A 26,828-nucleotide genomic window follows, 5' to 3' on the forward strand; every position below is an offset into this window, starting at 1 on the left:
TTTGACTTACTTGTGCATTTTAAAATAATTACATTTAAAATAATTACATTTTTATCTTCTTTATTGGCCTATTTGTTATAATGTTTTGGTTTGTTATTTTAGTCGTAGCCCTAGATTTCATAGTATATATCTTTTAAAAAACATTTTTAGTTACTTTTTTTTTAGAGAGAGAGAAATATCTACGTGAGATGGAAACATTGATGGGCTGCCTCCTGCACTCCCTGCACCGGGGACTGAGCCACAACGGAGGCACCTGCCCTGACCGTGAATCAAACGGCCAACCTTTTGGTGCATGGCACAACACCTAACCAACAGAGTCACACTGGCCAAGGCCACAGTATATATCTCTGAACTTTCAAGTGGTATTATTCCACAACAGTACTATTTTACTTCCATTTTTTTCTTTCCAAGCCTTTGTGCTATTGTTAAGGTATATGTTACTTCTATATATGTAATAAATACCATAATATGTTGATATTATTTTTGCTTTTATCTTTTTTTTTTCTTCAACAAGCAACCTGTAGGGCCAAAGTTTTCAGCCAATTATTTTTTAAAGAGATTTAAATACTATGGAAAAAAATTCTTTATACTTACCTATGCAGTACCATTTCTGGTGATTTTTATTCCTTTGTGCAAATCTAGATTTCCATTTTGCATGATTTTCCTTCTGCTCAAAGGAATTTAACATTTCTGATATGGCAGGTCTGCTGCTGCTGAATTCATCCAGGTTTTGCACGTATGAAACAAAGTCTTTAGTTCACCTTTGTTTTTGAAAGATACCTGCTGTGTGGAGGGCTAGGGTGATAGTTTGTCTTTCAGTAACTTAAATATGTTGCTCCCTTGTCTTCGATCTTGTTTCTTTTCCAGTGATACATGTGCTGTCCTCCTTATCTTTGTACCTCTGCACACACTGTGTGCTTTTTCTCTGAGTACTTTGAAGATTTTCTCTTTTTTATTATTGACTTAAGAAAAATAATTATGATGATCTTTGGCAATTAAGAAAATTTCTTATGGTTGAGGTTTTTAAGAACTTCTTGCACCTGTGTGTAGTTTCACCAAATTTGGAAAAATTTTCAGCCATTATTCCATCCAGTATGTTTTGTGCACCCTTCTCCTCTTCAGGATTGGAGGCTTGGAACCTAGTCTCTTCTCCCCAAACTATCACTCAAGGTTGAGGGCAAAATAATTAAATTTTCAGACTTGTAACAACTTGGGATTTTCTCTTAATCACTCATAGCCCATCCCTGAAATAATTAGTGAATAGTGTACTTCAGTAAGAAAAATGAACTGGGAAGAAAGTAGTGGTTTTAAGGAAGAAGGTTGAACAAATAAACCAGTAAAATATAATGTTTTATTTGTCAATTGGCAAATAATCTCATTGCCTTCCTATATGCAAACTACATCTAGTTGAAAGATATTCTGAAAGAAAAAAGCCCAGTACTAATTCCAACAAAAAAAAAGATAAACTAATTAAGAATAACTGTAATAAGAAATGTGTAAGTTCTTTATGAATAAAACCATGAAATGAAACTGAAGAACACAAAAGAGAACTTGAACAGATAAAAAGCACAGGATGTTTTTGGATAAGAAGACTCAAAATCATAAATATATCCATTTTTACTAAGTTAATCTATAAATCCAATATCATCCAATAAAAATACCTATAGATCTTTCCCCAAAGCATCAAAATAATTTTAAAGTTTATTGAAAAATAAAAAGCATGAGCACCCAGGAAAAATCTAAAAAGCAGAAAACATGAGAGCAATTAGCATTACCAAATATTAGAACTACAATAATTACAACAATGTGGTTTTATTAGGTGGCAAGAATGGAGCAGATTAGAATGTCCAAAAATAAATTAAAATATATGTGGGAATGTAGTATATGTTAAAGGTGGCTTTCAATTTTGTTGGGCAAAGATGGGTTATTCCACAAGTTATTTTGAATGACTTGGGTACATATCTGCAAAAAATTAGCCATTGGCTATATACATTATACTTGACACCAAAATAAATTCCAGGTGGATTCAATACTTAAATGTAAAAATATGAAGTGATGGAAGTACATGAAGCAAAAGTAGGACATTCAATTTTTATTATGTCAGGATAGGGAAGGCCTAAATATAGTCCCTGATCAGAAACCATGAAAGAAAATATTGACTATTTTAAACAAAATTATCTTCGAAGTAAAAACACCATGAAAATGGGCCAAGAAACAAACAACACAACTGGACAAATATTCGCAACAAAAGTTATAGATAACTAATTTACTCCTTATTTTTAAACTAGTTTCTAAAAACAAAGAGAAAAATTCTAAGATCACAAAAAAGAAAAAAAAAAGGGGGTGAGGGTGGGGGAGGGGGCAATGGATGTGAGGAAGCAGAAGAACCCGGAAAAGGAATTTAAAAGAGTTTCTAAACATAGAATCTTTAGTCATAATATAGACGTAGCAACTGAAAACTACAACAATATATCACTCCCTTCCACTTATTAGATTGACAAAATCATTACATTCCAACTTAATGATTTTACTGTTTGGCAGCGGAAAAGCACTTTCAGACATTGCTATAAAGTAGTACAACTTCTATCAAGAACGATCTACCAACATTTTATTTTATTTTATTTTATTTTATTTTATTTTATTTTATTTATTTTTTATTATCTACCAACATTTTAAATGCACATTTCCTGTTAGCTAGCCATTCTACACATATGTTCAAAGATGTGCATTGACTTCTGTACAGTTCATTGAACTTCACTTTATCTTTAATAGCGAAAGACTGCAAAATAGTAAATATCCCCCTCAATAGATTGAATTGATTAACTTATGGTATACCAACACACTTTGATATTATGAGGTATTGATGTGGGGCCATCTTTAAGATATGTTGTAGGGTGAACAGAGCAATGTTTTTAAAATGTCCTTGACTTATAGAACTGATTTGAAGATGTCTTTGTAAATACATTACATATTTTTGAAAGTGTACTAAAAAAACTGGTAATAGTGTTTGGCTCTAGGGAAGGACAAATGAATGTGAGGGAACACAGATGAGAAAAAGACAGCTTTTGATTTTTATGACTTTTGGATTTGGAGTAGTGCAGATATTTTGGTTAGTGATATGATTTTGCCAGTTGTGTGTTTGTACTTGTTTGTAATGGTTTTATGAATTACTTTCTTAGTTTTCTATTAACCTATACCATGGGAAAAGCCCTTCAAGATTATAATGAAAAAGGATGTATGTGTAGTGAGTGAGGAGGGATAAAATTTAAACAACACAAAAAGTTTTAAAAATTATGTATAATACATCTTTGCATTATAGGATTTATAAGTGCTAATTTTTTATATTTGCTTCAAGCTTTTTTTTTAAAATAAAAGAAATAAAATAGCTTTTAGAAATTTGAATTCATTGTTTTGTCTTTCCTCTATAACTTCTCTCCCCTTTCCCCAGCAGCAGAAACCACCATGGCTTTAGTGGGGATAGTTGCAAGCTACCTGATAACAGTTTTACACACACACACACACACACACACACACACACACACACACGGTGGCATCATCATTATCAGGAGTAGCATAGGATGAAGTGAAGGTGGAGGACAAGGCTCTGGGAAATCACATGACTGGCATTTAGTTTCCTTCCTTTTTTTTTTTTTAATGTTATTGTTGAAAGTATTACTTATGTTCCCCTTTGACCCCCTTCTAGTCTGAGGCATTTAGTTTCTATGGAGTAAACTCTCTGATGGCTCTAGAAAGAATAAACAGTAAAGTAATAATAATAATAATAATAATAATAATAATAATAATAATAAACAGAGATTGTGAACAAAACTTTCCAAAAGGCCATGGAAAACCCAAAGGCCTTTACAGTTTGGCAGGAGTCCCTCATTCCCTGTAGTTGCAGGACAGACATGGCTGCGCACCATGCCGAAGGCCTGATGGTTAGGGTTGCTGAGATCAGTGCGAAAACCTACAACCATGCCAGGTCTCTTGCACTGAGGGAAGGGCATGGGTGTGGAAGGAGTGAGACCCTGAGACATGAAAGAGGATGTTTGGGTAGGTGCTGGGAACTCTGGACCCCCAAGATTATAGGCACACCGAGCCCAAGAGAAGCTGCCTTCCTGGGCAAAGAAGCATTTTGAGAGGTTTGGGGCCAGCTGCCTCACAACCTGATGCTGATGTTCCTCAAGACTCAGGTCCCCCCAATAGTAAGAGATTGATCCCTACATGGCCCAGAGGTGAAGACCTGTTCCCCAAGGAGATAGCTTGCAGTCAAAAGAATTTCAGCACGTCATCAATGTAAATTGGCAGAGCCTGGGGAGCAGCTTTGGAAAAATATACTAAAAATGTTCAATGATGCAGGACGAAATAAAACCCTTGATCTGCTTAAAATAGTAGACCCTCAGCTGGGATTGAGTGTGTTGGCATCAGAGAGTGTCAATACGATGCTAGATTTGGTTAATTGGCTTTGGCTGGTTGGTGCCCGGATTCAACAGCAGTCAAGAGTTAGTAAGTTTGACGGATCTCAGAGGGAAAGTGGGGGTGGGGAGAAGAGATTAACCAAATAATTTATAAGCATATAAGCATAACCTATACAAAATGCTCTTTACAGGGCTCAGTGTGCATCATAATTGACGCTCACACTGCTGCTTCTCAACGTAGCCCATGTCAGACACTTCGTTTTACCCGGGGTAAATGCTGCAGCAGAAAACTAGGCAAGAGAAAAGGAGAGTCTACAGGACTCCAACTTCAACCAGCACCCAACCAACCTCTTAGAGCTGTCCGTGGTTCTTGTCCGGGAGCTACTTAACTGGACTGGGGGGGGGGGGGGTCTCCTATCAAAGGTTAATTGTAACCCTTTGCACCCCTCGGTTTGGAGGAAATTACACCTAGCACCAGTTCCTTTCTGGGAGAAATGCCCAAATATCCAAACACCCAATCTTCAAATGGAGACAGTGAAGCAAGAGAGAGCGTAGGTGGGGCTGCTGTGGCGCACGGAGAAGTCAGAGAAAAGGGGGCCTTGGGTACAAGTTCAGGGGATTCACCTGGGACGAGCTGCTGCTGCCCATTGCTCCCCTAGTTGCAAGTCTCACAGGGGCCCTTAGAGTTTAGGAGATTCATGCCTGAGAGGGGGGAAAAGGTGCAGGATTGCTCCTGGGAGGGAAAGCATGCCTAGAATACTACTTTATATGTGGAATATTCCCCAATCCGTTGTGGGAGAAAAATAGACCAGTAATAGATTTTTAAAAATGTCTTATATTTTGACACCATAAGCAAGTGATTATACTTTTGAATGACTGTTTCATGTTTCTCATAATGCTGACTCTTTATAAGACCCCAATTCTTTTTTTAAACACTTTGTGTGGTGTTTTTTATATATTTTTTTATTAATTTCAGAGAGAAAGGGAGAAGGGGAGATAGCTAGAAACATGAATGATGAGAAAGAATTATTGAGAAACTGCCTCCTGCATACTCCAAGTATGTGCCCTTGCCTGAAATAGAACCCAGAACCCTTCAGTCTGCAGGCTGATACTCTATCCACTGAGCCAAACTAGCCAGGACTGTAAATCCCAATTCTTAACATTCTTAGTTGGTGCCTTTGAGATCAAGGAACCTCTATTGTAGACCAATTTTTATATATATTTATTTGTTTGTTTGTTAATCCTTACCTAAGGATATTTTTTCCATTGACTTTTAGAGAATGGAAGGGCAGTGGGGGGGATGGGCAGATAGACATCAATATGAGATAGACACATTGATCAGTTGCCTCCCGCAGTGATGGCAACTCCAATCCTCAGGATATTCCTCAACACATTCTGCCTCCCAGTGTCAGTCCAATGCGTTCTGAAACCTTACTTTCCATATCCCCTTTCCCCCATTCCCTGCCATTTCTGTGTTGAATCAAAGCCCACACCTCACTTTTTGGTCACACAACCTCTACTTCCTTTTAATTAGGGCTCTTCTTCCTGTCCTAACTAGCAATATTCCAAGGTAATTTTTTGGCCACGTGACATGCTGATTGATACTACTCCTGTCCTCTCCTGCTCTGGAACTTCTAACTTTTCTCCTCTTCTGCCAGCTGAAGAATCCCCATCAGCAGGTTTTTGAACCCGAGATACAGCTGATGCTTTCCAAAACCTGTGTCCCATGTCTACACAGGCCAGTTACGTCTTTGGCCATGGGCTCCTCTGTCATCTCTTGTCTCCCCTGAAACTGGTGCACTTTCCAGGCCTAGAGTGAAAGGGTCCCTTGGAGAGGAACACAGTACCTCGTGGTAAGGACAGTGGGTCTGCTGTCTCTGTCACTTAACAGTTCTACAACCTTGGACTTTTTTTTTTTTTTTTTTAAATATATTTTATTCATTTTGTACAGAGAGGAAGGGAGAGAGATAGTCAGAAACATCGATGAGAGTCATCGATCAGCTGCCTCTTGCACACTCCCTACTGGGAATGTGCCCGCAACCAAGGTACATGCCCTTGACCGGAATCGAACCTAGACCTTTCAGTCCGCAGGCCGATGCTCTATCCACTGAGCAAAACCAGTTTTGGCTAGCTAAACATTCTATAAGTTGTATTGGTTGTCTGCCCTGGGACAGCCTGAGTGATCTCTGCTGGGTTTACTCAAGCAAGGCATCCAAACTGGAAAGGAGGATGTAAAACTGACAATATTTGCAGATGATATGATATTGAACTTAGAAAACCCAAAAAATCTACCCCCAAAAAACCCTACTATATCTAATAAATGAACGTGGCAGAGTAGTGGTATACAGAGTTAGTATTCATAAATCTGTGGCATTTTATACAGCAATGAACTATAAGAAAAAAAAATTAAGGAAAAAAATCTCATTTACTATTGCAACAACAACAACAAAAATAAGGTACCTAGAAATGAATTTACCCAAGGTGGTAAAAGACCTATAATGAGAAAATTATAAGATACTAAAGAAAGAAATTGAGGGAGATACAAATAAGTGGAAGCATATACTGTCCTCATTGATGGGAAAAATGAAGACCATCAGTAAAATGATTCAGAAGAATGAGTCATTTCTTCAGAGGGAATCAAAATATACAGCTGTTTCCTTGCCCTGGAAGCCAGACAGAGTCGAAGATTGTAGAAAACAGCTGGCTCAGCTGCCCTTGGAATGTTCCCAAACACGATGTTCCTTTCCAGGCCTGAAAATCGACGGACAGTGTCCAATACAATGTGATTGCCCGTGATCGCTGATGCATCTCCTATTACTAACAGATCAGATTCCTCACTGGACTGAGACCTTTTTCTCTTCCTTAGTGCACGTTTAAGCTTAGATTTATATTCCTGTACATCTTCTGCTGTATTGCAAATCACAGCGATATCCTTGCAGGAATATCCATCCTTTAATAGTGAATGGCATTTTTTTGCTATATAATTCACCATCTGTTTTTCATTCCTATACCCACGAATCTTTAAGTTGCCTGGAACATCTCGAGACCATTCAGCTTCCCTGAATATATTCAGGGACTCTGAGGAGATGTTAGGTGGTGGCTTTTCTCTGACTTTGTGCATTGTTTTTAGCAGGTAGTTGGCTATTGGGTTTGCATTGCGGACCACTCTGCTGAGCTCTTCTCTTGGGTACTGGTGTTGAAGGTCTGGGAGGCCAGAGCGTTCCGTGTGACTGGTCTGAAAGTAGTCCAGAAAGACCCAGAGAATTCCGGGGCCACCCTTTCCTCTCCGAGTGATGGCTTTTGCCTTCTCATACCAGTCCCCATCTTCAGTGCGGAAATTCTGAGCTTCGTCGATGATGATGTGTTGAATGTTTTCAAAGTTTGAATTACTTTTCATGAAGGCTTTTCGGGTCACTGCCTGGCAGATACCTTTATTACTGTAAAAATTAAAAAGACACAATCAGGTTTTCTTTAAGTATATAAAGGAGGAAAATTATAATACTATGTCATACTCCTATAAAAACAGGACTGTTGTTACAGATCAATTTACCACCCTATTGTCAAGGAACAAAGTGATACCCTAGCCAGTTTTGCTCAGTGGAGAGAGCATAGGCCTGTGGACCGAAGGATCTTGGGTTCAATTCCGGTCAAGGGCACGTACCTCAGTTGCAGGCTCCTCTCCAACCTGAACTTTCCCAACCAATCAATGTGTCATTGATATTTACCTCTGTCTTTCCCTCTTTCTTTCACTCTTTCTAAAAATCAATGGGAAAATATCCTCAGATGAGGATTTTAAGAAAAGGAACAAAGTGATTTGAGTAGAGGGAGACATGGAATGATTTCAAACTGAACCTCATTTGGTGTCAACGAGACCCAACAGCTTACCGAATAAAGTCCCTCAGAGGTCGGTTCTCACAAATATAGAGAATTTTATTTATCTCACAACCCATCGTATTCTCGATCTTCTCCATGATCTTCATGGCAATGATAGTCTTCCCTGAGCCAGGTAAACCATGGATAAACAATTCTGGGGTCTTGCGGAGGTTTTTTGAGATGATCTCATATTGTTGGACTGTGAGCAGATTTAAAATCTCACAGCCAAGCTGGTCACTCAGGAAAGACCTGAAGCTGAGCAAGACAATCACAAGGGACTGCAGCAAGGCTTCCATTTGCTTGGTGTCTGCAAGGTAGTAGGACTTAGGGTACTTAATCAGAGAGTCTGAACCTTCAAAGGACTCTGCATTGCTCTCAGGACTCAGATGGAGGACCTTGGCCATGACACACAGCTTCCCGGTGTAGCACCCCATGTTCACCAGCTTCTGCTTCAAGGTAAAGGCGGTATGGGTGCAGTACAACTGCCCATCTGCATCCTGCTCCCTGAGAATGGTATAGAGAATGGGGGGGCTGTTCTGTGTTACCAGCAGAGCATCGCAAATGACTCCCTGTTTCTCTTGCAAGTTCAGATCCACAGCCCAACTTCTGGAAAGGATCAAAATCCCTCGGGAGAAAGGATGCATTTCCTTCTTTATTAATTTCTCTAGGCCTTCATGCTCTGAGTAAAGCTCCTCCAAGAGCGATTCAGGAGTAAATTTCAAGTCTTCTGAAAATACTAGATATGGAAAGAGTTAGAAATGTAAGGTCAATATCATATTTATTTGCATGATTAATTATAATTAATAAAAAGTAATTGTTATACTTATACTCAATAATAATATTATGATAAATTAAATATTTTTGGTATATGTTCTTTTATAAATATTATCTATAATCATAAAAGGGTAATATACTAATTAGATTGGACATCATTCTGGACAAAGCCGGGGCCAGAGGGAGGCCAGGGTCCCATGTGCCTGCTGGAGGCCAGAGGAGGGAAGCAGGTGCCAGCAGCTGAAGGAAGGAATGCATCAGGCCTCTAGTTGTTTTATAATAAAGGAAAAGAAGTCTTGAAAACCTGGCACACTTCATCTATGTGCTTATTATGTTTATAACCTTGGGAAATTCCTTAGTTTCTCTAAGACTATTCCTGCATCTGTAAAACAAACCAAAAAACAACAACAAAAACAAAACAAAAAACAAACAAACAAAAACCACCCAAAAAACAAAAAACCCGCATTAACAAATAGCACATTTCTCATGGTGAGGAATAAATAAAATAGCATAAAATATATGTTTTATTGTAGCTGTTTGGGAAATGTTAGTTCTGTTGAATCTCAATTTTTCCCTGAACAGTTCCCATAGATGGAGGTAGCAGAAGCCCTCCCTGGAAGAAGGTGCTCAGTAAGTATTTTCAGAGAAGATGGAGCCATGTTAAACCTTTTATTCACAGAGAATTCCCTGTGGTCCTGGCCTGAGAGACCCTGGAGTTGGGCCCTGAGCTAAACTCCTGAAGCTAAACTCTGGTATCACTCACATATCAGGGTGAGACTGCATCCATCACAAAGTCTCCGTTTGTCACGAGGGAGTAAGGAACAATGATGTGTCATGAGAATAATGTAGGGTTTTAAACTTCTTTCAATGGTCATTTGTTCAAAGATGGAGAGAGGAGGCAGGGGAAGGAAGTGAAGAGACTGTTTTATCCTGTTTTGCTGGTGTCAGATTGGTAGTAGTAATTTTGAGTGAAATTAGCCAAAGTTCATTGGTAATTGTTTATTGTCTGCTGTTGTGATGCTTTCTCACTTGTACCCAGTATTCACAAGACTTGATTATGGAGAAACCAAGATGGCGGCGTAGGTAAACAACTGGTCTGCCTCCTCGCACAATTACAAAATTAAAACTAATATACAGGACATCTATCACCCAAAACCACAGGAAGGCTGGCTGAAAGAGGAAGGAGCGAAAGCTCTGAAAAGCTGAGAAGCCTAGGTACGGAGGCATGTGAATCAGGCTGGTGGTGGGCAACTGGGCGCGTGGCTTTTTTTTTTTCTCTTTTCAACCCAAAGGGAAACTACTCCTGATTACTTTGAAATCCAGTTTCTGGGGTCACGTGGGGGACTCAGATGCCTACAGAGAGAAGCTAGTCTGTTGGCCATTGGGTCCAAAAGTGAGGGTGACTCTCTTGCAGAGGTGCATGCAGCAATCATTGTTTACTGCGCTGGATCACAGGAACTTGAGGACTTGGAAACTCGGGGACTTGGGAACATAGAAGGGCAGAGAAGGCAGATGGCAGCCATCACTGTTAGCTACGCCCCAGCCTAGTGATGTCCTGAGACCCCACCCCACCCTGAGGCCCTGTCCTGAGGCCTCACTCACACATTCTATAGACCCACCAAGGCACCACACGGCTACTTTTGCATATAAATGGCCTGTATTAAGGCAGTTTAATGAAAAAAACTGCAGCTCAAGCACAGAAGCCCTTTTAGCTGAGACACTGCTGATCCTTACAGCCAACTGGCTTGGAGATCAACACTTCCCAGTGATACCAACAACAAGCAAGGCTTAACAACAAGTCTACACACACAGCCCACAAAGGGCTTCACCAAGAATGTACACCTCAGATAACTGGGAAGGCTGTGCTACTGGGCTCTACCAGGACACCTAGCACACAAAACTATTCCATCAAATCAGGGAAGTAGCTAAAATGCAGAGAAGAGGCAGGACACAAAGGAAGGAAATGGAGGAAAGTAAAAGAATGGACATTGAATTCAAAACCATAGTTATAAGATTTTTCAAGAATCTCCTAGAAAAGGCTGATAAAATAAATGAGACCTTTGAGGATATGAAAAGGGATCAACTAGAAATAAAAAAATATTATACAGAGTCCTAAAAACAGACTGGAAGATTACAAGAATCAAGTCAAGGATTTGGAACACAAAGAGCCAGAGGGCACCCCTCTACAGAAGCAAGAAGATAAGAGAATCCAGAAAGTTGAAGATAGTGCAAGAAAACTCCGGGACAATTTCAAACAAACCAACATCAGAATTATGGGAATCCCAGAAGAAGAAAGAGAGCAAGATACCAAAAGCCTATTGGAGGACATATGACAGAAAACTTCTCCCACCTGGGGAAAGAAATAGACTTACAAGTCCAGGAAGTGCACAGAACCCCAAACAAAAGGAATCCAAAGAGGACCACAGTAAGACACATCATAATTAAAATTCCAAGAGCAAAAGACAAAGAGGGAATATTAAAAGCAGCAAGAACAAAGCAGGTAGTTACCTATAAAGGAGCACCCAGCCGGGACCGGTTTGGCTCAGTGGATAGAGCATCAGCCTGCAGACTGAAAGGTCCCAGGTTCAATTCCAGTCAAGGGAATGTACTTGGTTGCGGGCACATCCCCATAGGGGGTGTGCAAGAGGCAGCTGATTGATGATTCTCTCATCGATGTTTCTAACTCTCTATCCCTCTCTCTTCCTCTCTGTGAAAAATCAATAAAATTTATTAATAAATAAATAAATAAATACATAAATAAATAAACAAAGGAACACCCATATGATTGTCAGCTGATTTCTCAACAGAAACCATGCAGGCCAGATGGAAATGGCAAAAAATATTCAAGGTGATGAATAGCAAGAACCTACAGCCAAAATTACTCTACCCAGCAAAGCTATCACTCAGAATTGAAGGCCAGAAAAGAGCTTCACTAATAATAAAAAAAAAAGCTAAAGGAGTTCATCACCGCCAAACCAGAATTATATGAATTGCTGAAGGAGGTTCTTTAGGAAGAGGAAGAAGATAAAGATAAAAATTATGAACAACAAATACATAACTATCAACAAGTGAATCTAAAAAACAAAGGGAATTAAAAATAATGATGAACAATATTAACTGGTGAATATAATAGAATCTGAGGTATGGAAGGGGAGTGAACTGATGATTCTTGGGGAAAAGGCGGAGAGCGGGGTGTGGGAAGAGACTGAACAAAAACTGTGCACCTATGGATGAGGACAATGTGGGGTGGGGAAAGGCAGAGGGTGGGGTGGGAATCTGGTGGAGGGGAGCAATGGAGGGAAAAAAAAAAGAGGAACATTTGTAATAATCTGAACAATAAAGACTTATTTAAAAAAAAAAAAAAAAGACTTGATTATATCTGCAACCTGGATGACAGCCAGTGGGAGATGGCATCCATTATGAAACATCCAGGGAAACACAATGCTTAGAATGGATGAAATAGAATAATATAAGGATATGTTTAAATAGAACTTTAGAAATAAAAAGAAGTATAAAATAAAAATAAAAAAACCACATCATTTGTTGCTTGTACTAGAGGGATTACAGACATCTTTGGGCCTCTCAATTGTGCAAGAGAGATATACTCATTTAATCTCCTTTTTATGAGAAAACTGGAACTCAGACAGGTCAAGTGAGTTGCCCATGGCCACACCCGTAGGAAATGGAAGAGCCAGCATCCAAACCCAAGCTTCAGGGACTATTGTGGTTTCCACTCTACTGCACTACCCTGCAAGTCACACATACTATCCCTCCTGATAAATGGAGAAAAGCACTAAAGAATTTCAAAGCAAGTGTGTTTTATCTCATCATTGAATTGGTCTTACTTTAACTATATAATAGAACATGCTTCCTAAGGAAATTATTTCAAGGCAAGAAGTGTCCCTTTCTACCTAGCCAGTTTAGCTCAGTGGTTTGAATATTGGCCTGAGGACTGAAGGGTTGCATGTCAATCTCTGACCCTAGTTGGGGTGAGAGCAGGAGGCAACCAATCAATGTGTCTCTATCACATTGATGTTTTTCTCTCTCCCTCACTCTCTTTCCCCACTTTCCCATCCCTTCCATTCTTTTTAGAAATCAATGGAAAAATATCCTCACTCCTTGGGTGAGGATTAAAAATGATCCTTTAGATTTTTGGTACAATTTTTGAAAATTTGACTTTTAAAAAATGTATTTTTATTGATTTCAGAGAGGAAGGGAGAAGGAAAGAGAAATAGAAACATCACTGAAGAGACAGAATCATTGATAGGCTGCCTTATGCACACCCCCTGCTAGGGATCAAGCCCACAACTGAGCATGTGCCCTTGACTGGAATTGAACCTGGGACCCTTCAGTCCACAGGCTGATGAGATGCTCTAGACACACTGAGACAAACGGGTTAGGGCAAAAATTTTATTTTTATATAAGAAAAATAGATTGTTGCATATAATCTGCTGTTTTGTTTTAGTTATAATTTATTCCATGGTAATAAGCGCTACTAAAATAGAGCTTACTGAGTTTTGAAAATAGTTATCAATGTTTATGCTTACTCTTGTATCTAATACAATTTATTGTGAACAATTTAAAAAATATAAATTTGATATGCAAATGAATGGAAAAACCTCTCATGTTCCTGCTGGGAATCAAATCTGGGACCTTTCAGTCCAAAGGCCAATGCTCTATCCACTAAGCCAAACCAGCTAGGGCTTGTGTTACAACTTGATATAAATCTTTATTCTTTTTTATATTCATTGCAGTTACTTCTCTGGAAAATATGGCAAAGGTGGGCAATTTTTTTTTTTTTTTTTTTTCTGTTGGTGCAGTGTATGCCTCTATTTCACTAGGTAAAAAGATTTCCAGTCACTGAAACCGGTTTGGCTCAGTGGATTGAGCGTTGGCCTGCGGACTGAAGGGTCCCGGGTTCGATTCCGGTCAAGGGCATGTACCTTGATTGTGGGCACATTCCCAATGGGGAGTGTACAGGAAGCAGCTAATCGATGTTTCTCTCTCATCGATGTTTCTGACTTTCTATTTCTCTCTCTTCCTCTCTGTAAAAAAAAAATCAATAAAATATATTAAAAAAAGAAAAAAGATTTCTAGTCTAGATGGAAGAATATAAAAACCATGTGAGTAACCTTGTTAAAAATGCACATTAAGACATATCTCATGCAGAAACCAGTTTGGCTCAGTGGATAGAGTGTCGGTCTGCAGACTGAAAGGTCCCAGGTTCGATTCCAGTCAAGGGCATGTACGTTGGTTGTGGGCACATCCCCGGTGGGGGGTGTGCAGGAGGCAGCTGGTTGATGTTTCTCTCTCATCGATATTTCTAGCTCTCTATTCTTTCCCTTCCTCTCTGTAAAAAATCAATAAAATATATATTTTAAAAAAAGACATATTATCCCAGATAGTCTAAGTTATTGAGTCTGGAGCGAGGAACCCGGTGTCTGTACTTTTAAAAGTAACTAGAAATACTGATGATCGGTGTAATTTGAGAACTTCAAGACCAAATAGTGTTTAAGAGTAATAATAATCCTGGATTCCATCTGTGGTACTGCCTCAGCCAGTGGGGTCAGTGAAGATTCATTTCTAAATTACTTATTACCAATATACTGGTAGCATCATCAACTTGTATAGGTTTGGAGAGTACATTTTCAGGATTGAAAAAAACAAGTATAACCATTTAACACCCCCTTTACCCCCCTTTATCCTAGCATAGAAACTGGCTGGTGTCAAGTAGGCAGACCACAGTTTCTACCTGAAAATAAAAGTCGCTGGAGATCTTTCTTGTGTTCCAGGCCTTTCTTGGAGTACACCGGGCTGCTACGAGGAGGCCTGCTAGACAGACTCAGCTGAGATTCAAAGTCTTTGGACAATTTCCGAAGCTCTTAAGAAAGAAAAAAATCTCATGTTATTCTGACATGTTAGTCCATTTTTTCACCACTGCAAGAAGCCTTACAAGTAGGTGTGTTCTATGACTGTCTAGGTCAGTGGTCAGCAAACTGTGGCTCACGAGTCACATGTGTCTCTTTGGCTCCTTGAGTTTTTAGCAAAGGCCAGCTTAGGAGTATCCTAATTAAGTTAATAACAACGTACCTACCTATATAATTTAAGTTTAAAAAATTTGGCTCTTAAAAGAAATTTCTATTCCTAACCAGTTTGGCTCAGTGGATGGAGCATCAGCCTGCAGACTGAAGAGTCCCAGGTTTGATTCTGGTCAAGGGCATCTACCTTGGTTGCAGGCACATCCCCAGTGGGGAGTGTGCAGGAGGCAGCTGATCAATGTACCTCTCTCATCGATGTTTCTAACTCTCTATCCCTCTCCCTTCCTCTCTGTAAAAAATCAATAAAATACATTTAAAAAAAAAGAAATTTCTATCATTGTACTGTTTATATTTGGCTCTGTTGACTAATGAGTTTGCCGACCACTGGTCTAGGTGGTGTGACTTGAGAGATAATGGTAAGATAATGCTCTACTCACCCTGTGCAGACACATGTCTTTATTGCATATGGAGGTTGCCAAAATTCAACAACCAAGAGACATTATTTGGAAGTTTGAATGTGTTTCCCATTCAATATAATTCTTCACTCTCTATGTCTAGATAGCATTTCATTTATATTTCTTTGGTGTAAATATTCCCACCCCGGACAGTTTCAAGCTATCAATGTGACACCACTAAGTGCAGAGTTGATAAGAAACACACAATAGCACAGATTTTTACAGTATTTCTACCATACAGATATAATAGATGTAAATAATCTCATAAGCAAAGATATTATTTTTTTTTAAATACATCTTATTGATTTTACACAGAGAGGAATTGAGAAGGATAGAGTTAGAAACATCGATGAGAGAGAAACATTGACCAGCTGCCTCCTGCACACCTCCCACTGGGGATGTGTCCGCAACTGAGGTGCATGACCTTGACCGGAATCGAACCCAGGACCTTTCAGTCCGCAGACCGAGGCTCTATCCACTGAGCCAAACCGGTTTTGGCCAAAGATATTATTAAAATGTAGTAAATCATTCAGAAGGTGTGAGTTTGCACTGTTACATTTGTTTTTAATATAATGTAATGATAAGTTTATGTAATAATGACTGTGTTTAACAACTGGCTCAAAAAAATTCTTGAAATATTAATAAGTGACCCTAGAGCCAGTAAGACCTACTACAAGGCAACAATTCCCCACATTTTCTTTTCATCTTCTGATGTGAAAACATTGCCTATTATTGTATAAGGCACTTGATTTGGGCTTCTAATTACCTGGCAAAATTTTACCATGTATGGAAAGCAGGATACTGGGAGGTTCGAATAACAGAGTCTAGTGGGGGTGAGAAGCTCAAAGCCGTAGGAACCAAAGGAAAGCCTGTTCAGTATGAGGTGCTAGAGCAAGAAAAGGGCAGGGAGGGCGGTATTTTCCCCTCTCACCTGGGTCTGTGTCCATCATCATGTCTGTCCATTCCTTAGTTGTCAGGCAGCAGACTTCCCCGTCTTTCACCATCCATGACCTGGGGGCTTCTGAGAACACTGCACCACAGAATGGCTTCACTTTGATCGCACAAACATAACCTTTCAACTCCTCCTTGGCAAACACATTCAAGAATCTGACTGTGAAAGTTATCTGGCATTGGGATTGGCAAAAATGGGCACGAGGTAATTTGTTTATTGCTTCTTCTATTTCCTCTTTCAAATCCTCAGGCTTAATGTTTTTTTCAGCACATCCCAAAACCTTCCTACTCTTATCCCCCACTCCAATAAAAAGATAGCCTCCCACAGCATTTGCAAATGCAGGTATATACTTTGGAATCATGTCTTTTATACGGACTAGGGCGTGTTCCGTAGAAAACTGTTTAAACTCAACGTATTGAGACTCAGGAAAGGGCAGGATTTCACCATGCTCAAGCCGGTCTTTTTGGAAAATTAGGTGAGCATGATCCGAGTCATGGAAGTTTTGCCTTGCATCCCTGAAATTTTTACTAGAATTTTTTCCCCAAAAAAGTTTTGCTTCTTTTTTCTTGGTTTTCAGAAAACTAAGTGCCTCTCTTGAATCCATGAGAAGCACAGAGGTGGCAGATCTACGGTGTAATGAAGAACCCAGGCTGCAAATGCGGGGCTTGAAACGATCTTCAGGGGGAAAGTCAGTGTTCCAAGATTTGACAAAAATGTAAAAACACCTCCCGTGTTGCTTAGTCTCAAAGAAAGCCTGGAAATCTGAAGACTGAATAAGTGTTCTCAAAGACTCTTCTAAATCCAGCCCCATCTCCACAGGATGCTCATCGCTGTTAGCCATTTCCATCCGAATCACTCCTCCTCCTGAGTTTAATAAAGCACAGGCAGCCCGGGCCACTTTCTCCTTCTCTTGATCTCTCTGAGTTTTCTGCAGCTTCTTTCTGTTTCCTTCCCCAAGAGTTACTTCTCCGACATTGATGACCAAGTCTGAGTAAGAAGAGTCTACCACCAAAGATGGATTATGTTTCTTCATGTTTGTTCTACAACAGAAACCATTAAAACATATCTCATGTTGATAAAGAAGTACATTACATAGAACATAAAAATGCATTCATTCATTAATTTATCTGAAAATATTTATTGATTCCTGCTAAGTGCTGGGGGCTGGAGATTAAGTGGTAGATAAAAAATGAGTCCTGAAGGATCCCAGGTTCAATTCCAGTCAAGGGCACATGCCCAGGTTGGAGGCTTGATCCCCAGTGGGGGGCATGCAGGAAGCAACCTATCAATGATTCTCTCTCATCCTGTTTCTCTCTTTCTCTCTCCTTTCCTCTCTGAAATCAATAAAAATATACTATATATATATATATATATATATATATATATATATATATATGTTTTTTTTTTTTAAAGAAATTTCTATCATTGTACTGTTTATATTTTGTTCTGTTGACTAATGAGTTTGCCGACCACTGGTCTAGGTGGTGTGACTTGAGAGATAATGGCAAGATAATACTCTATTCACCCTGTGTAGACACATGTCTTTATTGCATATGGAGGTTGCCAAAATCCAACCTCTTATAATAGGCAATGTTTTCACATCAGAAGATGAAAAGAAAATTTGGGGAATTGTTGCCTTGTAGTAGCTCTGACTGGCTCTAGGGTCACTTATTAATATTTCAAGAATTTTTTTGAGCCAGTTGTTAAACACAGTCATTATTATATAAACTTATAACTAAATTTCATTAAAAACAAATGTAACAATGCAAACTCACGTCTTCTGAATGATTTACTACATTTTATTTTATTTATTTATTTATTTATAAATATATTTTATTGATTTTTTTACAGAGAGGAGGAGAGAGGAATAGAGAGCTAGAAACGTCGATGAGAGAGAAACATCGACCAGCTGCCTCCTGCACACCCCCTACTGGGAATGTGCCCGCAACCAAGGTACATGCCCTTGACCGGAATCGAACCTGGGACCTTTCAGTCCGCAGACCTACGCTCTACCGCTGAGCCAAACCAGTTTCGGCGATTTACTACATTTTAATAGTATCTTTGCTTGTGAGGTTATTTACATCTATTGTATCTGTATGGTAGAAATACTGTAAAAGGCTGTACTTATCAACTCTGCACTTAGTGATGTCACATTGGTAGCTTGAAACTGTCCCTGGTGGGAATATTTACATTCTTTGGCATAGTAATAAATGTTTTTCCTAAAAAAAAAAAAGAAAAGAAATGTTTTTATTAATTTTAGAAATACAGGAAGAGAGAGGAGGAGAGAGAAACATCAACGAGAGAAAGAAAAATTAATCAGATGCCTCCTGCTTCCTGCATGCTCCTCACTGGGGATCAAGGCTGCAACCTGGGCATGTTCCCTAATCAGGAATAGAACTGGTGACCTTTCAGTGCGTGGGACAACACTCAACCAACTGAGCCACACCAGCCACAGCATAAGAAGACTTTTTAATTGCCATCTTCTATTAAATTTGAGTAGTGTATATATTTGTGCTTATTATTTTGTTCTCTGTATTTTTCTGTAAGTTTTAAATTATTCATAACGTAGAAAAACCTTTACCCCAAAAAACTTAAAAGGAGAGTAAGGGAGGTGGAGTTGAGAGGATGAAAGGCAGGGGGCGGGGAGGGGAAGAGAGTGAAGGGACATATGTAAGACTTTCAACAGTAAGGAATTATTAAAAAATAAAAAAATAAAAGGAGAGTAGGGGATATAATAAATTCAGATCATTAGCAAAAAAGTGGTTAAAGTTTTGGATTGTACACACTCTTAGGACAGGCTGAGAAATGAAGATGGTCAGGGCAGGGGATGGACCTGATTAATGGGGAAAAAAAGGATCAATGGATTCTAAGTCGTTATGATCTCAAAGACCTTACATTGGGAGGTGGTTGAGCAAATCAATAAAAGTCAACAGTACAATGGTGAGGAGGGGGCGCTTGAGATGCTTAGGATTGTATTGCCACCTGCACAGTCATTTTTCTCTTTTCCTTGATTATAGACTGAAAAATGTGATCAAAGCATTTCATTATTTTATTTATTAATACAGGGAATGTTCAATGAGTTTTCATTTTAGGCCACTAACTGCAGTGAGAGATACAAGGAATCTGCCTGTTGGAGATTTGTGGTTTAGGTCTCCACATCAAATAGCTTATACAGTATGTGGAGAAAAAATCATAGCACTAAATGCCTATATTTGTAAGAGAGAAAAATAAAAATAGCAATTTCCTTCAAAATTTAAAGAACTTAAGAAAAAAAAACTACTGATGTCAGCCGCCTGCACACAAGCCTTGCCTACCTGCTCTCCAAGTGAGCCATGCTTTGGTCCACTGTCTTCCCAGGCACACACCTGCAGATGTTCTGGAAGACAACACAGGGACAGTTGGGAGAAGGGATCCCTTTGTGTCTAGAGAGGTTCCCAGTAGGGAGTCTGCTCCTGCTTCTGACTTTTCAGATGAATATTAAATAGCCCAAACACTTTAAAGACTCAAGATTGTAATTTCTTACTGCAAGAAGCTCTTGTTTTCTTAAAACCCTACTCCAACCCTAGCTGGTTTAGCTGAAGCCGTCAGCCTGCGGACTAAAGGGTCCTAGGTTCAATTTGGGTCAAGGGCACATACCTGGGTTGCAGGCTCAATCCCCAGTATGGGGCGTGCAGGAGGCAGCCGATCAGTGTTTCTCTCTCTCTCTCTCTCTCTCTCTCTCTCTCTCTCTCTCTCTCTCTCTCTCTCTCTCTCTCTCTCTCTCTCTCTCCCTTCCACTTGGAAATAAATAATTATTTTTTTTACACAACAATCCTTCTCCACTTTCTCTTTTTGTGTGCCTCCTACAGCTGACAATTAGAACTCGTGTGCGATGGTTCAGGCATGTCTGGGTTATTCAAATTTCCTTTTCTCTCCTTCCCATTATAATATTAATCCGTACACAAAGGCCTTTCTGGCACCACAAGCACCATCCTCACAGAGTTCTCTAACTAGAGACCTATGACAGGTTTAGCCTTATAGGGACCTCTGCTCCCTCCTACTGAATGGCCCCAGCTGACTAGACCAAGGGAGAGCCCAGCCTCAAGCCAGCACAACTCTGACTTGGCTGATATGATAAAGAACATAGAGGAGCTGGGTCAACCAGTGTGTTCTGCAAGAGAATTTAATTGAGGAACCACAGCCCTGGCCCGGTGGCTCAGTTGGTGGAGTGCCATCCTGTACACCAAGAGGTTTCAGGTCTGATTCCCAGTCCAAACCCATAGAATGTATAGCACCAAGAATGAACCATAATGTAAACGGTGGACTTTGGATAAAATAGTCCATAGGCAAAGAAAAAATTTTTTTTTGACTTAAACCTCATACCTGACACCTTACCATAGAGTTAAATATGTAAAATGATAAAAAAAAATTTTACTAGATAATACAGGAGAAATTCTTGATGACCTCGAGCCTAGTAAAGAATTCTTCGATAACACTTGAAACACAATCTGTCAAATAAAAAAAATCAATAATACGAACTTCTTAAAAAATGTAAAACTTTCCTCTGTAAAACATCCTTTTCAATGAAAAAACAGAACTATATACACGGAAAATATATTTACAAATCATGTATCTGACAAATTAACCAAATCTAAAATGTAAAAAGAACTCTAGCCGAGACCGGTTTGGCTCAATGGATAGAGCGTCGGCTTGGGGACTGAAGGGACCCGGGTTCGATTCCGGTCAAGGGCATGTACCTTGGTTGTGGGCACATCCCCAGTAGGGGGTGTGCAGGAGGCAGCTGATCGATGACTCTCTCTCATCGATGTTTCTAGCTCTCTCTCTCCCTTCCTCTCTGTACAAAATCAATAAAATATATTTAAAAAAAATAATAAAATAAAAAATAAAAAAAATAAAAAAAATAAAAAGAACTCTAAAACGTAACAGTAAAAAAAAAATTTTAAGGGGAACTTCCTCAACTTGATAAAAAATATTTATAGGCACCCTAGCTGGTTTGGCTCAATGTACAGAGCATTGGCCTGTGGACCAAAGGGTCCCTGGTTCGATTCCAGTCAAGAGCACATGCCTGGGTTTTCGGCTTGATCCTCAGTAGGGAGCATGCAGGAGGCAGCCAATCAATGATTCTTTCTTATCATTGTTTCTATCTCTCTCTTCTCCCTTTCTCTGAAATAAAAATATATATTTAAAAAAGAATATTTATAGGCATTTTGCTGTGTCAACAGCATCACCAGCCCTCACTCATTTGCATGCAGTCATTCTCCATCCTCAAGCCCCTTTTTGTCACTTTCTTTATCTTGTCAACCGGAGGAGTCAGTTCTCAATGCTGCATTCTGGGGACACAGATCTGTCTAGCCTGCTTGTTGCTTAAGGGAAGTAAAGAGGCTGCACCTAGGAGAAAGCGTTGCCACCTGAGAGGAATGCACCACCCTACCCACCCACTCACCTGTCCCTCTGCCTGCTTCTGTGAAAGAATCAAAGGAGCTACGTCATTATTGAATTTTGTGTTGAAGACAGTAAAGATGTAAATTTTGAAATATTCAAATATATTCATTTGTCTTAGAGAAAGTGATAATTTTAACATTTAAATGAATTGGTCTTTTTCACTGTACAGAGACAAATGATTCCAAGAATAAAAGAAGAAAAACAATGGGGAGGGGAGGGAGATTTGGGAGAGATAATAGATCAACCGAAGGACTTGTATACATGCATATAAGTACAACCAATGGACATAAAACTCTGGGGAGGGAGGGTATGTATGGGAGGGAGGGGGGCAAAAAAAATCAATAAAAATAAATAAATAAATAAATAATAAAACAAATTTTTGTGAATTGAAAAAAGAAGAAGAAGAAGAAGAAGAAGAAGAAGAAGAAGAAGAAGAAGAAGAAGAAACAGAAACGGATCAATTTATATTGTTAATAAAAAGGAGAATCTGGATGGAGAAACCAAGATGGCAGCATAGGTAAATACCTAAACTGTGCCAGTACCAGGCTGTTTTGAGAACAGTGGCTTTGTAATATAGCTTGAAATCTGGTATTGCAATCACTCCTACTTTATTCTTCTTTCTCGGGATTGCTGTGGCTATTAGGGATCTTTTTTTTATTCCAGATGAATTTTTGGAGAGTTCTTTCTAGGTCTGTGAAATAAGCGGTTGGTATTTTAATGGGGAGTGCATTGAATCTATAGATTGCCTTGGGTAGTATAGACATTTTAATTATGTTGATTCTACCAATCCATGAACATGGTATGTTCTTCCATCTGTTTACATCTTCCTCTTTCTCTTTTTTCAGTGTCATATAGTTTTCTGATTATTGGTCTTTTACCTCCTTAGTTAAGTTTATGCCTAGAAATCTTAATTTTTTGGTGTGATGGTAAATGGGATTGCTTTTTTAGTCTGTGTTTCTGTAAGTTCACTATTGGTGTATAGAAATGCCATAGATTTCTTGGCGTTAATTTTGTATCCTGCTACATTGCCAAATTCATTTATTAAGTCTATTAGTTTTTTTATGGAGTCTTTTGGTTTTTTTTATGTACAATATCATATCATCTGCAAATAAGGATAACTTTACTTCTTTTCCAATTTGGATGCCTTCTATTTCCTCTTCTTGTGTAATTGCAATGGCTAGTACTTCCAGTATTATATCAAAGAGGAGTGGTGAGAGTGGGCATCCCTGTCTTGTTCCTGTTCTTAGAGGGAATGGTTTTAGTTTTTGCCCATTGAGTATGATGTTGGCTGGTACAGCCACTTTAAAAGACAATCTGGTTTTTTACAAAAGTAAACATATTATTGCCATACTCATGGGTTTGAGGTAATGGGGTAACAAAAATTAAGGGAACAAAAGGAGTGTTTTGTTATATTTGTACTTAAGTTTATTATTGCTGTTATTAAACACACAGAGACACACACCAAACCAACTCAAATTGGATTTATCACAGAATATAAAATATGACATGAGCAATCCTATAATTGTGCCCCTTGGTTTTCACCCAAATTAGTTGAATATTTATGTTCACACAAAAACCTGCACATGAATGTTTCTAGTAGCTTTACTCATAATTGCCAAAACTTGGAAGCAACCAAGATGTTGTTCAACAGATGAACAGATAAATAATGTGTATAAGAACAAGCTGTTATTTTAGTACTGTTTGTAATACTAAATTTTGCAAATAGCCTAACTGTCCTTCTCTAAAGGAGTGAGAAGATAACATGTGGTAATATGTATTAAACAGAATATTATAAACCACTGTAAGGGAATAAATGAACAGACACACAAGTGGCAGATATTAGAAATAAACTGCAGAATTAAAAATTCAAGATGCAGAAGTACACATATAGATTTATACCTTTTATAAATATGCCAAATATGAACATAAACCCAAGGTACATATTTTCCCTGGACATATCATGTAAAACCGGGTGTAAACTAAAAAGACTGTAAAGCTATACAATAAACTCAGAATATTGTCTCTGAGGAAAGAAAAATGGAACTGGAGATGAAAAGCAAGAACTTCAAATTTATCTACAATATTTTATTTTCTGAAATTGAAAAAGACTTGAAGTAACTGACAGAATGTTAACAGTTGTCAGTTTGAGGTAACGGGGTAACAAAAATGAGGGGAACAAAAACGTGTTTTTTAGATTATACTTGTACTTATTTAAGTTTTTTATTATTGCTGTTATTAAACACACAGACACACACTGCACCAACTCAAATTGGATTTATCACAGAATAAATGGTTTTACATACAAGAAACATCATGAACGAATATAAAGTATGATATGAGCAATTAATACAAAGTCCAAAGTATCTCAATACATTAAACATGTGTTTGATACTATTTACAAATTATTCTAGAGAAGCATTACTTAAAAAGAGTCACAGGAGCCGAAACCGGTTTGGCTCAGTGGATAGAGCATTGGTCTGCGGACTGAAGGGTCCTGGGTTCGATTCTGGTCAAGAGCATGTACCTTGGTTGCGGGCACATCCCCAGTGGGGGGTGTGCAGGAGGCAGCTGATCGATGATTCTCACTCATCAATGTTTCTAAACTCTATCCCTCTCCTTTCCTCTCTGTAAAAAAATCAATAAAATATATATATTTTTTTAAAAAGTCACAGGAATGGGGGACATCGGTAATAGTGTAAAAAAAAATAGTAACAGGAACATGTTTTAACTTAAGAAAGCCTTGCTGCAGCATCAGTACAAACACTGCCTCTCAGCTCCTTCCAGTCTCCGACACCCCGCCCCCACCTCCCGCCCTCCTCTTCCCACCCTGCGATCCCCCCGCCTCCTGCCTCCGCCGCCCCGCCTCCTCCCACGCTTCCTGCGCCCCCTGCGTCTCCCCCCCCTTTCCCCCCCCTCACCTTCCGCCTTCCGCCTTCCGCCTTCCGCCTTCCGCCTTCCGCCTTCCGCCTTCCGCCTTCCGCCTTCCGCCTTCCGCCTTCCCGCCTCCTACACACTGGCCTCACACACCCTCACCCCCTTCTTCCTGCCTCGCACTTTTCAGCCTCCTGACTTCCCACCTCCCTTCTCTTCCCTGCCTCCCGCTCGCACACTTCGGAGGGCCCCCCCACCGCCGCCTGACCTGCACTTCCGTCCAGCACTGCAGCTTTACTGTGGCTCCCTCACTGTGACAGTGGGCCTAGCCAGCCCAAGAGATAAGGACTCTGGAGACAGACCAGACCAGAGTGGAAAATTTTAAAAAGATAAGGTCAGTTGGAATTCCTCTACAGTGAAACATGCAAACCTCCCTCTAGATCTAACTAGGAGATTGGCTTCAGCAGAACCGCAACATCCTACTGTACACTCCTGTTTGAGACAGAGCAGACATCCTGCTTGAGACAGAACAGACAAGTCTGTACAAACCGCCTAGGAACAGTTACTTTGTCCTGAGGGGCCAATCAAGGAATGACAAACCAGCAGTGGAATGGGAAAAGGAGGTATAAGAGGAGGGACTGCCCCTCCATCGGGGCTCTTACCTGGGTGTTTGCTGGCTGCTGCGTCAACCACGGTTTGAGCCCGGATTCGAATCTGTAATAAATTCTTGCTGGCTTAATCAAATTGGCTTCGGTGGTTCATCTCTTGGGGACTCGATCCATAACATTTGGAGGCCCCGGCAAGATCCCACCTGAGAGGCTTCTCAGTAAGTCCCTCTAAGAAATTTCAAGTCCTCTGGAACATCGGACCACGCCCGGATCTGCCTGTTCGTCAGGCCTGGTCTCTCTTTCGGTTTCTTGTTCTGGTTTGTTTCGTATCCTGTTATCCAGAACGGTCGGGAGGCGGGACACCGCAAAACTCCCAGTTCACAGCCCAGGTGGTGACGACCACCGAGGCCTGGTTATAGAGTCTGGAGACTCTGGTTTAGGTCTGAGTGAGTTTCGTTGTGAGTGTTGAGAGTGTGCGGCTGCAATTGAGTGTGTGGAGTCAAATCATTGCATCATCCTATTTCCTTTCAGCATAAACAACAAATACAGTTACCAAGACCCTTTGTACCACAGTTCTGTGAAAGAAAAGAGCCACATGCTAACCTGACAAGCTCAGGGAAGGCCTGCATGGCAGTCTTGCAAACCCAGAGACCTAAGATAACCACAAAAGATGGTTTGGAAATTAAATATCTAACAGGTTATAGTAGGTAGTCATGTCCCAGATACTTTCCCAGACAAAGATCAACTTTGATCTTTTTACTGAGCCCATTTGCCTTTTTGCCTCTAAGATAACATATCTGTGAGATGTCTGGGTAACTTGTAACTTCCCTTTTTCCGGAGCCCCTGAGGCACAACCAACTGTGGTGAGGCCACGACAGATGCCTCAAATTCCTTCGTTATCATGTTAATTGTTCCTGCACTCACCTGAGTACCCGTCCATCATTTTACTTTTTATCTAATCCCAGGGGTTTCCCACCGCTTTGCTTTCTCCCGCCTCCTTAATCCATCACCAATGAATTTCATGTCACCCACCTATGTCCCTCCTTTGATTTCAGTGTATAAATAGAGAAATGTAACCCGCCATTCTTTGGAGCATTATCTCAATCCGTTGAGGTTCGACAGTTTTGGCTCAAATAAACTCTTTAAAAAATTCTTTACAGGTTTCAATGGTTTTTTTCGTTAACAGTTCCCATCAGTATTGTCCTCACTGAAATCCAGTTCCCCTCTTGCAGGCATCAATTCTCCTCCTGGCCTGCGTGGAGCCCAGGCTGGGGATCTCACAGATGAGGCCGCTACTTGCCAGGATCCAGGCCATGCAGGAGCTGGGAGTCATGTAGTCAGGACTGGGTGCCATCTACTTCAACAGCCTTGGGATCATCCCTTTGATTCCTCCAGGG

At 39.8% G+C, this 26,828-nt stretch overlaps 2 protein-coding genes across 3 annotated transcripts in view; both read right to left on the minus strand.

Moving 5' to 3' along the window:
* Window positions 1-19,914, minus strand: part of LOC311611337 (schlafen family member 11-like) — a 38,086-nt gene extending 18,172 nt beyond the window's left edge. The window contains exon 1 of the mRNA XM_084863420.1: window positions 19,825-19,914. Within this exon, the coding sequence (XP_084719546.1) occupies window positions 19,825-19,844 (20 nt within the window). The 5' untranslated portion in view covers window positions 19,845-19,914. The remainder of the gene's footprint in view (window positions 1-19,824) is intronic.
* SLFN11 (schlafen family member 11) lies at window positions 6,348-26,587 on the minus strand. 2 transcript variants are annotated; one of them, XM_084863434.1, is made up of 5 exons: window positions 25,486-26,587; window positions 16,490-17,550; window positions 14,818-14,946; window positions 8,304-9,027; window positions 6,348-7,855 (listed from the first exon to the last, which is right to left on the minus strand). In XM_084863434.1, exons 2-5 carry the CDS (start codon window positions 17,541-17,543, stop codon window positions 7,012-7,014), a joined length of 2,751 nt encoding a protein of 916 aa, XP_084719560.1. In that variant the 5' UTR covers window positions 17,544-17,550; window positions 25,486-26,587; the 3' UTR covers window positions 6,348-7,011. The 2 variants fall into 2 exon arrangements, with proteins under 2 accessions (XP_084719560.1, XP_084719559.1); XM_084863433.1 differs by lacking the exon at window positions 25,486-26,587 and adding an exon at window positions 19,825-19,910.
* Window positions 26,588-26,828: the final 241 nt, after the last annotated feature.

The sequence above is a fragment of the Pipistrellus hanaki genome (assembly GCF_964339955.1).
Source record: "Pipistrellus hanaki genome assembly, chromosome: 16".
NCBI lineage: Eukaryota > Metazoa > Chordata > Mammalia > Chiroptera > Vespertilionidae > Pipistrellus > Pipistrellus hanaki.

Coding starts and splice junctions, on each gene's coding strand:
- SLFN11 (XM_084863433.1), bottom strand. CDS start 19,844: ATGGCTCACTTGGAGAGCAG. Junction 14,947..16,489: donor GATGATGGACACAGACCCAG/GTGAGAGGGGAA, acceptor TTCTTTCTTAAG/AGCTTCGGAAATTGTCCAAA. Junction 7,856..8,303: donor CCTCTGAGGGACTTTATTCG/GTAAGCTGTTGG, acceptor TAATTTTTACAG/TAATAAAGGTATCTGCCAGG.